The following is a 16,640-nucleotide window of genomic DNA, read 5'->3' on the forward strand; positions in this document are numbered from 1 at the left end:
ATCATCATTAAAAATTACAGACTATGCAGTTTAGAAGATACATGTATGGTGGTCTTGATTTCCACAAAAATTTTAAGATTTCATTGGTATTTTAACTAAATTGAAAAGTAAGATCCAATTGGTTAGACTCAAAGTGTGTGTGTGTGTGTGTGTGTGTGTGTGTGTGTGTGTGTACTTGTGTATTTCTGTTATCATTTCTCTATAACCAACTCTACAATGTGCTCTGAAGGTACACAGTTTACAACTTATCCTGTGAATTTGTAGCAGCTAAATTTCCTGACCAGCTAAAATTTATTCCAAAATTCATAGAAATACAAAATGTTTAAAGTTATAAGTGTATTTTATCCAACCTTGATTGGACATGAATTGTGTCTTCTGTGTGCTCAAACCTAGACTTACTCTCAGTGTATAATTTGCTGTCATTTGCCATTCATGCATTCTGTCAAACTCACTTTTTGTTTCAATATTCAGCTAATTAATATTCAGCTACCTAGAACTTCAGAGAGTTTTGACAATTGTGGTATTAAAGTTTCTAAATACAATTTAAGTGCTGTATTTAAAGGTGGTATTTTTGGCAATTTTTTTTAGTCTTTTTTGAATTCAGTTCAAATGAAAATCAAATTTTGTTGTTTGTTTAAAGGTCTAAGAATACGCCTGTTCAATTTTTCTCTCAAATTATTAAGCTGCTTATTATACATAATCCGAGTGCTCCTAGAAAACCCTTCTCAAGGAAATGAATGGTAAGGTATCTTACTTTGACCTTCAACATTATTCTTTTGTTTACTTTGAATTTTATCACAATTTAAACTGCTATATAGAATTCATTTTTTTTCAAGGACATTTTAGCTGGTTGAATAAATTAAATTGATCTGGCTTTCAGGTAATACATGAGTATAATCCTGGCAGTTTACTTGTATCTCTTTCTTTTAAAGTTTATTTATTAATCTAATGCTAATACTGGGCACAAATCCATAAAAATTTTATTGCTGATCAGAGTGCTCTAAGTATTGTTTAAAATATATCAATCTCTTCAAGCAACTGAAAGCCTTTCTGTTTTTGATTTACATACCCTCCCAAGTAGTTTACTCTCCTGTATGCCAGTTCTGTAGGTACGTTAAGTTATACTCAAGTTGTTACTCTTGAATGGAATTCCTCTAGCACTATTGGAAAGCATGACTATCTCAGGTCTCAGCTCAGTCTGGTGAGTTGTTTTATCTAGTTGAGAGTCAAATGACTCTTTTTTTTTTAAATAGTTCTTAGTGATTATTCTTTTCTTAATGCAATTTTGCTGAGATATATTCACATAACATACAATCATCCAAAGTGTACAGTTGGTCACAGTATAATATAGTTCTGCATTCAATCACCACAATCAATCTTTGAACATTTTCATTACTCCAAAAAATAAAATAAAAATAAAAAAGAACATCCAGAACATCCCCTTCCCGTAACCCCCCATTGTTAATTTACATTTTTTAATACAGTTTTATTGAGATATATTTGCACACCCTACAGTCATCCACAGTGTACAGTTACTCACAGCACCATCATACAGTTGTGCGTTCATCACCAGAATCAATTTTTGAACCTTTTCCTTACTCCAAAATAAAAATAAAAGCAAAAAGAACACCCAAAATTTTCCAACCCCTCCATCCCACCCTATTCTTCATCTAATTTTTGTCCTCATTTTCCACTCATCTGTCCATACACTGGGTAAAGGGAGTGCAAGCCACAAGGTTTTCACAATCACACAGTCACACTGTGCAAACTACATAGTTATACAATCATCTTCAAGAACCAAGATCACTGGGTTGCAGTTCAACAGCTTCAGGTATTTCCCTCTAGCCATTCCAACACACTCAAAACTGAAAAGTGATATCTATATAGCACATAAGAATACCCTCCAGAGTGGCCTCTGAACTCCATTTGAAATGTCTTAGCCACTGGAACCTTATTTTGTTTCATCTCTCTTCCCCCTTTTGGTCAAGAAGATTTTCTCAATCCCCCAGTGCTGGGTCCAGGCTCATCTCCAGGAGACATTTCCCATGTTGCCAGGGGGATTCACACCCCTGGGAGTCAAATGACTCATTTTTAATGCAGTTTCATATTGCTTTCATTAAATCACATTACTACTATTCATTTATGGACTTTTCTTTTAAGGCTTTAGGCTTTGCTGGAAGCAGTAGAGAAGGGAACTAGGTGTGTAATGGCATGAATAATTTTCATCTTATCACCAAGTTTCCCAGGCTCCTAAACTTTCAATAATTTATAAAGGAGAAAACTTAAATTTGATGACTAACTTCTGTACAATTTTTTCACATGGAAGTTTGCTCTAAGAAAACTTTTTTTGAAATTAAAAAAGATCAAAATTAAGTGGAAATTGAGGTCTGAATATGTATTTAAAGGAATTGATTATTCTTCATCTTGTTTGGGTAGTGAAAATAATTCCACATTAAAGGGGTTGAAGATAAGTTAAAGGTTAATAAGTGATGTTTTATAGTGTAATAATTTAATAATTATATATAAAATAATGTATTTAGTAAACTATAATGATAGATGTTTCATTGTCTCTTTATTTAATACTTAGCATATGCCATTCATTTTATCAGGAGTGAAGATGGAAGGGAACATTCATTACCCTCAGGGAATTTTCAGCCTGTGAGGAAGTTGCGTATTTTGTATTTCTTGCTATTTTTAGACATTGTATTAGTTGTTTTAAGTGTATTATTTCCTTTAATATACACTTAATCTTATTCTTCCCACCTTAGGAATGAAGAAGCAGAGTTTTTCTCATATTTGCATTTATCTGCCTTGAGTTCCTCATGGCTACTTTTATTAATGTCTTTTATCCCTGTTTAACTCAGTGATCACAGGAAGCCATTGCCTTCCCACTCCTCCAAACTCCAACTGCATATTCAACTTTTCTACTTGGATGTTTAATAGGCATTTCAGACTTACCATGTTCAAGACCTAATGCCCCAGTCAGCTTCCTCTGTTCTCTTCCACATCCCAATAGGTGACCACTTCATTTATCCCCGAAACTCTGCTGTGGTCACGTTCTTCCCCAACTACACTTAACAGTTACTCTGGCCAAAATGCTTTGGAGTCAGTTGTGACTTATGTTTTGCTTTAGACTTGCAGCATATATAAATCCATTAGGAAATAATGCCATTTATAACTTCAAGATATATCCAGAATCCTATCACTTCTCATTGCCAACACCCTGATATAACCCACCTTTTTTTTCCCTGGATTACTGCAATAGTCTCCTAATTTATTCTGCTAATTCTGTATAAATTGGTCTATTCTCAATGTAGCAGCTGGTATTCCCTGAAATAGGTCACATTTTGGCATGGCTGTGCTCTGAATGCTGAAGGCCTTACCACAGTCCATAAGGAGCCCTGCTCTCTCTCTAACTTCATTTCCTACTACTCAACCCCCACCCATTCTACTCCAGCTGCACTAGTCCACTCTTTGTTCCTGGATCTTGCCAGACACACTGCCAACTCAGGGTTTTCTCGCCCACTGTCCCTTCTGCCTAGAATTAAGGTCTACTTCCTCAGATCTTTACTCTAAGTCATATTTTCAGTGAAACCTTATTTAAAAATCCTATATAAATTGCAATCACTTTCCAAGACTCCATATTTCCCTTATCTTTTTACTTTTTTCAGTTGCCTTTATCTCTTCCACATCGTCAACATGTTTTACTTGTTTATTTTGTTTTCTGTGCATTTGATTTATATTGGAATTGTGTATTCCATGAGAGCATGGATTATTATCTGAATCCCCAAGGCCTGGCACAAAGAAGGCACTCAGTAGTTACTTATTAAATGAATGAAAAAATAGATGAGTAAATAAAGGCCATTTATAATTTGACCTTTGTTTACATGACCTTGCCAGACTCCCACTGCAGCCATGCTGACCTACTCAAAGTAACTTAAACATACTCTACTCTGTCTTGTCTCTGGACGTTTGAACATTCAACTCCTTCTTAGAAACCTGTTTTCCATGCCTGCCCCTCACTGCTACCATTTTTGAACTTGCTTCAGAATTCTGATATCTTCGGAATAATGATTTCTTGGATAGCACTCCCTCTGAAACTTCACCTGACACCATTCTCTCTAGACGAGCTCTCCTCTGGCTAAGGAATGGCTTTTTGATACTTTATGAGCAACCCCACATATTGCTGTGGTGATGCCTAACACACTGCCCTTGATTTTCTGTTTGTGTTCCACCCTCTCTCTCCGCTTGTGGAGGGCAAGGACCACGTTGTGTTTGCCTTTGTAGCTGTCACACTTAGCACAGGACTTGGGGTGGGGGTGGCGGTCAATAAATGTTACTGAACTGGTGGAATTATGCTCAACAGTGTTATTGATAACATTGTACAATCAGGAATTGTTTAAAACACTGCTGAGTTGTCAGTGAATATTATATGTGTTACATTTTTCTGCCAATGTGTTATTAAAAATGCTGCACTTCACAAATAACTTTCTAAAACATATTAGGATTGTTCTTAAAATTTGATAATTTATAAATACTATTTGTATTAGGGAGACCTGAAAATCATAAAATGAGGCATGATTGGATCATTCTAAGGGTAAGAAGGCACGGAGGAGGGGGCGCTGATAGCTGAGTAAAATTATATTATTTGAAAGCACAAAGAGAATTGTAGGAAACAATTAACTTCTATACAATATTACTTTTATTAAGAATATTCAGCTATAATTATAGAGGATATACATTTGTAAAATCAAATTACTGCAATTAAAAAACATAACACAATAACTTATGGCTCCATTTGAGTAAAATGTCCTGTTCAGTGCCCACTGTCAATGCAATATTGGTTAATGAAAAACAGAAGTGGCCTTTATGAGCACAGGCTCTATTTTAAAATGAGGCTAATTCAGCAAAGAGATTTATTTAATTAGGGCTTATGACATGATAAAGCTACAGATATTTTGTGTTGCTTTGTTTTATTTTTAAGTTCACTCCAGGAGTCACAATTGATATAAACATGTTGCAAGTATGGGCAAACTTAAGGATATGAAAAAGAATTTTACATTTAAATGTGTGCAATTGTCCAAATGACAAATACTGAGGTACACGTAGTCTGCAGCAAATGATTTAGAGCTGTTAGCAAAGGAAACATGTCTTCAGCAAGTAGTTTATGAATTATATTGAAAGATGAACTATAAACATTGATCCATTAGTTCTTCACTCTTTTTCAAAACTCATGCATCCTTCCCACTTTTAAAACTGATGAATTGATTATTACTTTTTAATATCAGATGATAGAGACCAACTTAAGGAGCACACAAATGTGCTTATATTTTATGGTGTTTGAATTTGCATTAAAAATCAGTGCCTGATACGGTAACGTGTTCAGGCGACAATCAAATTCTAAAGATGATTTCTTCATTAGGGTAACAACTATTACAAGTAATAACAAAGTTTTGACTATATATTTTGAATAACTTCCAACAATAGGAATGAAAATTATAACGTAGACCCTTAACACAATTTTCTTCTCTCACGTATATTGCTTAATGTGTAAATTAAAGTAGCAGCAAATGCTTTAACATATAATTCAAAATTTCAAAAAAAAATTGTTTTGCTTACTAAAGAGTCTAGTGCTAGTGTTCCCTATCATATGTTGACCATATGGTGATTGACACAACACACCCAGACACATGCATACGTATAACATGGTAAGGGTAATTTGCCTCCATAGTTTAGAATATTATACTTCTGTTAATGCAATACAAGTAGGATTAGTTTTGTTTAGTTTTGCTTTGTTTTTGGAGAGCTGTCAATCTTTGCATTCCTCTTAAGTTTGTTATCCACAAATACTTTCAGATGAATTATGCCCCACATATTGACCCTATTAGATTCATGTGAGTGTTTACCAAATGCTTTATCTTGATAGTTAACATATCCACCCTTTGACTGTCATTCCAGCTGCCAAAGCTGAGCTGACACTTTCAGCATCTACTTTTCTACAATATTATATATGTAGTTTTTATCATTGATTTTTTTTCTCTTCATGGTAATTTTTGTTAGTTGTGTTGCTATTGATGCTACTTTAATTCCTCTATCATTGAATATTCAGGAAGTTTACCAGTTTTTTTCCCTCTCTATATAGTACTGCAATAAATATTCCTAAACATGTTTTCTTTCCTTCTAGAGCTTTTTTGTCAATAAGGTTGAAATTTCATTTGGAATTATGGCTTGGCTGCCGTTTCATTTTCACCCTTCATTTGTTTTGGAGATTACCTAGAAATCTGCAGATCATTTTCTGCATTCTTTTTCATGATAAAGCCATATTCTGATGGAGGGTTTGGACAATAGCTTTTTACCAGAATTTACATATTGGCCTTCTATATATTTATACAATTCAATGCTAATGAAATGGATGAAAATATGGCTTTCCATTGGAAGTCTTGCTTACCATTGAAGTTTTTGTATCGAGATTTGTAGAAATGATTTTTGTGAATTAACAAAACTGTTCCTCATGACTTAGCCATTTCCAAAAAATTAACATAATAAAATCAAGTGTATTTTTTTCAGTCTTATTTAAATCTGGATACTCTATGATATTTCCATGACCTACCAAGATAATATCCCAGCTTGGAATAATTAACTCTTGCAAAACCCATGCCAGTTACCAGTTTCCCTTTGAAAGTGCTCACAGACTTCTGTTATGCAATTTATTTCATATATTTTTTCCTGGGATTGCTATCTACTTGATCATTTAATTGTTCTTGTAGCTCAACATTTTTCTATCCAGAAAAAATTTGTGCATATACCTCTCTTCACTCTTATCTTTCCTTGGTCTGATTTCTCAAATGTCACTAAGAATATAAGAGAAGGAGTTTGAAAGAGATTATATTGCTGCACTCATAAGCCAAATATTTGCCTTTACTAGCACCATCTATTCATTTATATTGAGTGCCTAGCCTACTATGAGCATCCTTTTAACAAGTTGTTGGGATTACAATGGTGAGTAAAATTGCCTTAGTATTTGATCTTTAGCACAGAGACAGGCATTAGAGAAACAAGTTCACAGATAAATATAAAATTACAACTGAGATGAGTGGTAAGAGAGGTTTGGTGAGTGACATGCCCTAAGAGATCGTGACTACATTGATCAGGCCAGAAGCCTCAGGGAAGGTGTCCCTTAGGAAGAGAAGGTTGGACTAAGTTCTCTAGGCAAAGGAAAGAGTATTTTGAAAGGACTTGTGGTAGGACCAAACATACCACAATTGCGTAAGTCTAAGAATGCCATGTCAAGGATTTTGATCTTTATCTGAGCAAAAGTGCAGAGCCAGAAAAAAAAAAAAGCAGAGAGGTGACATGATCTAAAGCATATTTTGAAAGACTCAGTGTAGTTCTAATTTGATGATAAATTGTGGAAGGCCAAAGTAGATGCAGAGTACCAGTTGATAGGCTTTTGTAGGAGTCCATGTGTGAAAATGGTAGCTTGGAATAAAATGGTTGTGATGGTGGATGGGAAGAGAAGTAGATGAAATCTATAGAAATTGGTGGAAATAATTGAGAAAGTTTGGCAACTAATTGATTAAATATTTATAGCCTAAGATGACACCTAAGTTTTGGGGTACTAACCACAATGGGATTTGGTACTATTTACTGAGATATGAAAAATTGAAAGAGGAACAGTTTTAAGGAGAAATATCATGTTTGATTTGGAGTAACTAAAATTTATCATTTAACTAGTTAGCTATGCCATTCTGTAACTCTAGGGTACTTTAGTCTGATATATTAGGTAGTATCTTAGAATAACTTTAAAGTTTTACAATTCTTTTTTAAAACAAAAATTTTTAAAAAGTTCTTTGTTCCCTGTTTTGTTTAACACATTGCAAAAAAGGACCTGACTTAAGGACATGAAATACGTTTAATATGTTGTGGAACTCCTGTCATATTTCATAACTGTATAGAGTGAGTGGGTTTGGTTTGGTTTGGATTTCAAGGTTTTTATTTATATTTTCTGGCAACACAATGTAACTATTTTCATCTTTTTTTCTAAGTAGAGTATATTACTGGGAATGATTCTCATTTGAATCAAGTCTACACAAAATGATATAGATAACAGAGCATAAAAGAGTGGAAATTATAACTGATGGGACATTAAAAATGTTATGGTGCTCTTTGCAGAGTATGAACAATTTCTAACACTACAGAGAATATCACTTTTAAGGAATATTTAAGGACAATCACTCTTTGTCTTATATAATGTTTTGGTGGTTTGGTAAATCTTTTATAAAAACCTAAAATTTAAATATAATTTGTGCTCTAAATCTGAGTTACCGACTTTATTTTTATTACTTACCCAATTGAATTTGTATTACTCAAATATTAACAACTTTACAAATAACAAAATCCTAGAGTTTACATTAAACTTTTAAATTACTTTTCAATGAAGAATTGAGTAGTAAAGAGTTTGAGATTTTTCTGCCCTGCCATAATAATTCTTTAAATATTTACCTATTATATTTTCATACATTGTTAACTTGAGGCTAAAAAAGAAACTAGAAATTGTTTTTTTCTGAAAAAGGATTGAATATTATAAAAAGAAAATGGAAACAAGTCAAGCTTTTCTAATTTTAATTTTGATATTTTGTCTTTTCTGTGCTAGCAGTATTTAAATATTCTAAATTTAATTTTTATTTTTTTACTAACATCTTATCATTCTTTTCATAGGTCTCATATATTTTGGGTGAACAGAAGTTTACCATTATGGGGCTTACAGGTTATGTACAATTTTGTTCTTTTCTTTATTTTGGGTTTACTCATACCTCACAGAGAAGTACTGTTGGAGAGAAAGCTGTTGACATTCAAGATGTTTGTCTTGCTGTTGAGTTAATCTCAATGCACGTCTTTGACTAATATTTTTATTCCTTTCATTCTGTTTGCCTGAGCCCTGCATTTTAGCTTTTAAGAATTTCCTGGTGATCAGGATTAGACTTCAGAGAGCTTTTGAGAGTGTAGAGAAAAAAACAAGGTAAACCAGTGTCTTAAGTTTTCACAAGTTCCCCCAGTTTACTTAAGGTATTCCTCTTATATAATTCCTGAAATATTAATCAAAAGCCCCTAACTATGTTTGCATTTTCACATATTCTCAGTGTCTAGAACATGGTAGAATCTCAATAAGTAATTGGTAAATGAGTAAATAAATGAAGACATGGCTCATGTCATCAATAGTAAGAACTCGGTTCCTAAGAAAATATTTTTTGTAAATAAAACACAGAAAGTATTTCCTGGTATAAAAGGAGCCCTCAAGAAAGAATAGGAAATATGACAGAGAAGAGCATATCTGAATTATATTGTTGAGATGCTCCCTAGAGTCTCCTTACCTCTTCTTTTTCCCATTTATTATTGAATCCCAGGTCCAGAAAACTTGTTACAAGGTCCCATATTACTTCTATAGATCCTTTCTATTTTATACAAATTAATACAAATTTGTATTAATACAAATTAATTGGAAGGATAAAGTCACTAACATTAAAAATGGAAGAAATCTAAGACATAACTCCTTATGAAATGACCTTTAAGCAACTTTTAAATCAAATATATTTGTTAGCTTTGGTTTACATTTTAAAGTCATGATAATTGCAAAATCTGTGCATGTATGTGGCAATGAAGCATTTCAAGTATGTATGCATTGTGGTCATAACTATGAAATCAAGTTTATATTTTGTCTGATTAATCACTATTTTGTTGATTTTTATTGCATGCTTTTTTACAACTGTTGTTGCAATGTCACATTATTTTACAAATAACCCTTTTCAAATATTTGTGTTCCTTAAAATATGTAGTCTTTTAATTTCAAGCTAGATTCCTACATTATCTTTAAGTGAGTTGCATATTTAAAGTAAGTGAATATTTTTATGAAGTCATATTTTGCCTTGAAATATATTTGCTCTATTAGAATTGCTTTTATTTAATAGTGATATTTTAAAATAATAATACTCATTTGTAAATAATATTATTACTGATTCCTGCTAAAATATTCACTGGATGAGCAAAACATTTGCTGATATGATGTCCTAGAGATATTTAGCACTGACTGCCTCTAGAAAAGAGCATGGCTGATTTTGATAGAAGACATGTGGAGAAAATCCAAGAGGTGTGAGTTTTTTTTTATTATAGCATCATACTGATCCTGACAACTGCATGTGCTTCTGAATGTATTTTACTTATGTTGCCATGCATCCGTTTTTTATTGTTCTCAATTTTTGATATCCATTTAAATTCAAGACTTTCATTCTAACAGAAGAGAAAAACTTAAGCCTCTGAGGTATTTGTCTTTCTCCTCCAGATCTGTCTTAAACCTCAAAAATCTATAAACAAATATATTTGTTTTCTGGGCATTTCCTGTTTATGTTTACTTATTTTGATTTAATTCATTTATCTTAAGGTGCTAAGAGTCTAAGAGAATAATTTGGATATCTTTACCAGTGTTTTTTTAAATTTTTTTTCAGTTTCAATCATAGCTTTTTGGCAGTTAAGCTGTGGCAAGTGTATGTACAATAGGGAATATAGAGAAAGATGGATGTTTGTCTAGGAAGATACAGAACTAGCACTTCCAGCTGCAAAAGAGAAGTGTATTACGAAGTTCATTCAAATACAGTGTGAAAGGTTATGGAAGTACTGATGTGGACTATTTTCTCAAGTGTAAAAAGATGTGGATGTTTCATATTGTGTGAGTTGTGTGATAGGATTTTGCATATTCATTTTGAAGCTCCTATTCTTTTATTTTCTGTATTTTTTGAAGGGAACTTCAGTTTTTGGTGGATGTGCTAGAGGAGGTGGTTGTGGTTTTCCTGGGAGAGGGAAGGTATTTGTGAGTGATTGCATGTTAGGAACTCCCCCCAAAACCCTATTCTTTACATATTATTGTAAAGTCTAGCTAGTCTGCCTATTCTATTCCTACCTTTACATTTGAGATTATACATAAAAGGCTTTTATTAAGGAGCATTACAAATTACAAACTGAGCTATAGTACAAAGGTCAGCAAACAATGGCCTGTGGCTTGTCACCTGTTTATAGAAATTAACTTGCCATATGGCATTTAAAAATTAATTCATATATGTAATTATTAAAATCTGATCATGAGTTGTATTTTAAATGATTGCATTTTCTCATTAATGTACAATTTATTTATATTTTAGGTTTCAGTGGCATTGATAAGTCTATTTGAAACCCTACTCCTTGGTTATCTCAGTTATAAGGTAAGTTATTTTACTTAGACATTTTCGGTTGATAGAACACATTAGTAGCATTTGCTCAGTATGCCTCTATTTATAATTCATACTTGAGGGTAAGACAAGCACTTCTTAAACCACTCTTATTATTTGGATCCTCTCCAATATGTGATAAGAAACTGTAGTAATATAGAATTGATTCTCTTGGTGGCTTAAAATTACTTAACTAATTCCTATGAGTTGATTTATATACATGTTAGTAGTGAGACAAGCAAATGGAATGGTCTGGCATTTTATTGTTCTCAACGTCTTTTCCTGACTTGTACAAAAAAAACTTTGAGGGAGAAAAAGCATGTCTGTTAGGAATTATGTTAATGAGCACTCTAATTTTTAGGAAGCTTGTTAGGCTAACACAAATTAACAAATATTTATTGAACTTCTATTTGATGAAGAGCTCCACACTGTGCATTATTTTCTCAAAGGGTTTACAATCTAGAAATAAGCATGGGCAGGAGAAAATTTTACCGATAATAATAATACAAAGCAGAATCTTAATAGGTACTTTCAGTGAGGTACAACTAAAGTACTATTGGTTCATAGAGATAGATCATATCTGGGATGGAAAGAAAACACTTTACTTAAGCAGAGGCCTTGAATCATAGGTGATGTCAATGAAAAGACAGAACAATAAAGATGGATGGAATTAGCAAAGGCATAAAAGAAGGAATATGCATAGAAATTGGGAGAAAAGATAGATATTTAATTTTGACCAGAATATGGGGAATTTGGGAAAATATCGCTGGAAAGAATTTTGGACAACATTGTGAGATACTTTTATTGCAACATGAATAGGATGCCAATGGAGGATGTTGAATGTGATAGTTCATGATTGTAACTGAGCTTTAAAGAATTATCAGTTCAGAACCTTTGTGAAGCATGGGTCAAAGGGACTTCCCTCTGAAGGCCATGTGCTCAGTTAGGATATGATTGCATTATTAAAGGAAAACCAGGAATGCATATTGGTCTGAGGGGAGGGGATATAGAATTGATATATCTGATGCACAATAAATTATGGAGATAGAAGCTAAAGAAATCATCAACTGATTGGTCAAGACAGGAGTGGAGAAGGTAAAGGTCAAATGTCATTTTAAGATATTCTAATTATGAATGACCGGGAACATGGCAGTAAAACTAAGAATTATTTCAAGAAGAGGAATCAGGTTGGGGTCAGGTTAGATGAAGTAATGGAATTGGTTTGGGGATTAATGAATTTGAGGTGCTGCTAGACAAGCTGGTAGACTTGACATACAGATAATTAGGAGTGAGGATCTGAAGACTGTAGGGAGAGAGACTCATTAAGATGGCAAAGAAAGCCATGGGGATGAGGTAGGCATGGAAGAGATGCTTATGCTGCAGTTGTTGGCAGAAAAATAGACTAATCAGGGAAGACAGAGAAACAGATTAGGAAATTAGAGCATCGATGGAATGGTTGAGTGTCATAATCACAAACTGTACATTTTCAGTTAACTGTTTCTACATCTGCTATATCAGCAAGTGTACTCAAAATAATGTGTTTGGAAAGTTCTCATCTAGTATATCAATTTCTTTCCCACTTTTTAAAACTTAGGGTTGTAAAGATAACATGCCTTAGAATATTTTTTTAATTATAAATTTTAGAGCAAGACATTTTTATAAAATCTTTCACCTTTTTCTCTGATTTCATATTTTTTTAAAAATCATCATGTTCATGTATGAAAAATACATCTAATTTTTAAGAAGGTGAGATTTGTGACTAAGGAAGTATAGAAAGAAAAGAATGAGGGCTCTTCAAGAAATAAATGTAGATTGATTTAATATTTATAAGAAGAACTAGCTTGTTAGAGATGTCCAGGGAAGAAAAGCATTAAATGAAAACATGCAAACTCTGGTAAGTGTATGAAACTTAAGAAAAGGCTAAGTGGAGAAATTAAATTATTTACTTGTCACCCCTAAGAAGCCAGTTTCGATAGAGTACACAATTGAGAGGAAAAAACATTATGTGGAGGATGTTGACTGACTGGGGCAGGAGCTCACTGGAAATAGTAGAATGAGACAGGCAAGACTGCCTTAAGATAGAAGAAATCTGTACATGTGTTAAACAAGAGGGCAAGCTAGAATGGAAGAGAAAAAGACTATGGATAAAACAAGGTTTATCAACAGTAAGAATAAGCAGGACTAGGAATCTGAGTTCTAATGATTAGCTTTGGGAACTCCATTTTCTTCTGAGAGTATAAAAAATGGGAATTGGTGTGTGAGAGAATGTTTTGAACCTAGAGAAGGGAAGTTGAAAAAGTTCATGCGCAATAGTCTCTCGTTCTGGGGGTTTTAAAAGCCAGAACTGAGGATTTCAGAGGTTAAAAGAGGAATTCAGACTCAACATCAGCATTGGTTCTTACCAGAATTCCCACTCAGCCAGCTTCCCCTGGGTAATTCGGACCAGGGACTTCCACATCACCTTTACTTTACATCATGTTTCCAGCTTGTGGCATGCCCATGAGTTTGGCCTTGCCAGCCCATACAGTCACGTGAGCTAATTTCTTATAGTAAATCTTCCATTTGTTCTGTTTCTCTGGAGAATCCTGACTAATGCATATTCCAAAGAAATTATCCAACATTATTGAAGGATTCAAAAGAGTTCATGAGTTTGAATTTATGAAAGGAAAAAGAAGGTAATTCTTCTCTCATCATAAATACTTTCTAATTCTCTATCAACTGCTTTCAAAATGATATTATTTACACACACGTTTATTACATAAAAAGGAGATTAAAAAAAATCCCAGCACAATTTCCAAATCTCTGTGAACAAAAATTTATCATACCTAGAATATGTTTGTTGAATCTGCAATTCTTTTTCCTGTTATCATGTTTTTTTCAGAAAGCATCAATTTTGGAAATTTAATACCAGAATGGCTTATTTCTGGAAAAGAACAAAGGATTTAATCTAGGACTTCAAGATGCTTTATTACAGTTCTGATGATTCTGCCTATTATGCTCTGAAAATGGGAAACTAAACATTGTTGAGTTTATATTAAAAGATTGCCATAGGGTTACTTAAACTAGTTTTAATTCATTGAGAAAATACAAGTTTGGGGCATTTTTCATTAAATATTTCAAATACAAGAATCCTTACATTTAAGAATAAAATATTTTTAAAATATTTTGGTTCAACCTGGGCTACCAACAACTAAGTGATCATAAGTCATGCGGTATTTTAAGTTTTTTTGGTTATCTATATAACAGCTCCAAACAGCCATTTTCTTTTTTGATAAAAATAAGATCATGGCTCATTTTAGAAAATCATATACTTTCTGGGATTATGTTAGTTAACAAATGATATATCCAAACCACATGTTGTAGAATAGTTGAAGTAAAGTTTATTTATATTTTATTGAATTCTCTTGATGAAAAGAGGAACATAGATAGTTTTGTGCACTTAGTATAAATAAAGATAGTGCTTAGCATCTTTTTTTTTTTAATCAAGAAATTACCTCTCTTAAGGAGACTAATGCATTTTATCTCCTTCAGGAAAGTAAGACGAAATGGAGCAAGTATTTAGCATACTTTTGAAACACTTTGTACCTGCTCTTTGAATTTTATTTCATGCCTCTCTGCATGGTGGCATTCTAAGGAAGTGAATTGTCTTTTCATCAAAATTGCTTTTGTCCCGTGGATTTGTATAAGTAAGCCCAGTAGGACTCCCTAATACTGAATGAAATTTATGACTACTTTATATATTTATTTTTCATTTGCTAATTTTAGGGGAGATACTTTGTGAAAATATCCCTAAATTCAGAAGACAACCTGAGATCTTAGAATTAAACCCTTTGAATGTAATTGAAAATATATGTATTTATTTTTAGCAATAAACATATTGACACATGGTACAATTTTAGACCATGATAATTAGTCTTCAGTGGGAAATTTATTTACTTGCCACAAAATAAAAACATAATTACCATGAAGGAACAATAGCCTGGTTGCAGTGATATGTAACAGGTTTTTATTTAGGAGCTCCTATCTGTCCAGCACTGTGCTAAAAACAGCACATACAATCCTGAATACAGCTTGTGCTGACCCTGACCTTGTCAAGTTTAAAATCCAATGTTATGAAGCATTAAATATATAAATACAAACCATGAAAAACAATCTGGAAGGGAACTGATAAAGAATCAAAAAACATAATATGGGGTTTCGATCTTGTGTAAGGTGTGTGGGATGAGGGAGTGAAGAAAGCATCAAAAATCTTCAAAGATTTTGAGGTGAGACTTGAGAGGTATGTATGAATCAACCAGGCAAAGTGGAGTTGGAAGGAAAAGTGAAGATTTTTCCAAGCCTCATGAAGATCTTAAGCAAAGGCCATTGCATATTCTAAGAGCTGAACAGTTTGTGGAAGGAATAACCTTTATACTAAAGGTGGAGTGGTCAACCAGAGCCACATGAGGTAGTGCCTCGTAGGCTGTAAAAAAATTTGTTTTTGTTCTGAAATTGAAGAGTTCAAGAGTTTCAAAGTGAGTAGGCAGATGGTGGGTGGGGTTGCAGGAGCTAGGCACATCAGATGTACGTATAGAAATATAACCCTTGTGATAGTGTGGTGGATTAGCTGGAGTGAGGTAAGAAAGAATTAGTAGACCAATTAGTCTACATAAAGGATAATGGTAATTGAGCAAGAATGAGAAGTGAACAAATGTAAGACCTATTTTAGAAATAGAATCAGAAGGTCTTATTGACCAATTATACTCAGGTAGTGGGTGAAAGGAAGATGAAAGGGTTTTTCCAAGAATTTTTAGACTTGTGTTATTGGGGCACCAGTCAAGGCAAAGTTACAAATTTTCATTTTTGATATTTAAGGTCCCTTTGGGGCATCACTGTGGAGCGGTAGGTTAGCAGTTGGAGTTCTGAGTCAGAATCTCAGAGATGTAATATTTGGGCTTGAGAAACAATGTTGAAAGTTGTCAGTTTACTACTAATAATAAGTGAAATGAAAAGCATAGATGAAATTACCTAAAATGAGTATAAAGACAAGAACTCGTGAAATCCTTTCCTCCAGAAAATTTCCGTTGAATTTCATGGTTATAATTTATTCATAGCTACATTCAGGAAGGCTTTAAATAATAAAATTTTTTCAAGTGTTTCCATTTGGATCCAATAGAAATGTAAATAGTTAAGTTAATGACTGAAAATAAGTTTGTAAATGAAGTAGAAGAGGGCTGTTTCAGTTTTCATGGCTTCTCAAGCAAATACTATGCAATGGGTCAGCTTAAACAATGGGAATTTATTAGCGTGTGTTTTGAGGCCAAAAGAAAGTCCAAATCAAGGTGTCATCAAAGTAATGCTTTCTTCCCAAAGACTGGCGTTCGGGGCGGGCTGCCCACAGTCCTC

The 16,640-nt window shown here is 33.4% G+C and overlaps 1 protein-coding gene across 4 annotated transcripts in view; it reads left to right on the forward strand.

Moving 5' to 3' along the window:
- The window catches only part of KCNT2 (potassium sodium-activated channel subfamily T member 2), a 446,059-nt gene that overhangs the window by 119,758 nt on the left and 309,661 nt on the right, over window positions 1-16,640 (forward strand). For 3 of the 4 annotated variants that reach the window (XM_037825119.1, XM_037825122.1, XM_037825120.1), the window contains 3 exons: window positions 641-740; window positions 8,719-8,767; window positions 11,190-11,249. In XM_037825119.1, coding sequence (XP_037681047.1) covers window positions 641-740; window positions 8,719-8,767; window positions 11,190-11,249 — 209 coding nt within the window. Of the gene's footprint in view, window positions 1-640; window positions 741-8,718; window positions 8,768-11,189; window positions 11,250-16,640 lie in introns of those variants that run through there. The other variant, XM_037825121.1, reaches the window with a different exon arrangement.

Source organism: Choloepus didactylus, chromosome 2 (assembly GCF_015220235.1).
Source record: "Choloepus didactylus isolate mChoDid1 chromosome 2, mChoDid1.pri, whole genome shotgun sequence".
In the NCBI taxonomy this organism is placed as follows: domain Eukaryota; kingdom Metazoa; phylum Chordata; class Mammalia; order Pilosa; family Megalonychidae; genus Choloepus; species Choloepus didactylus.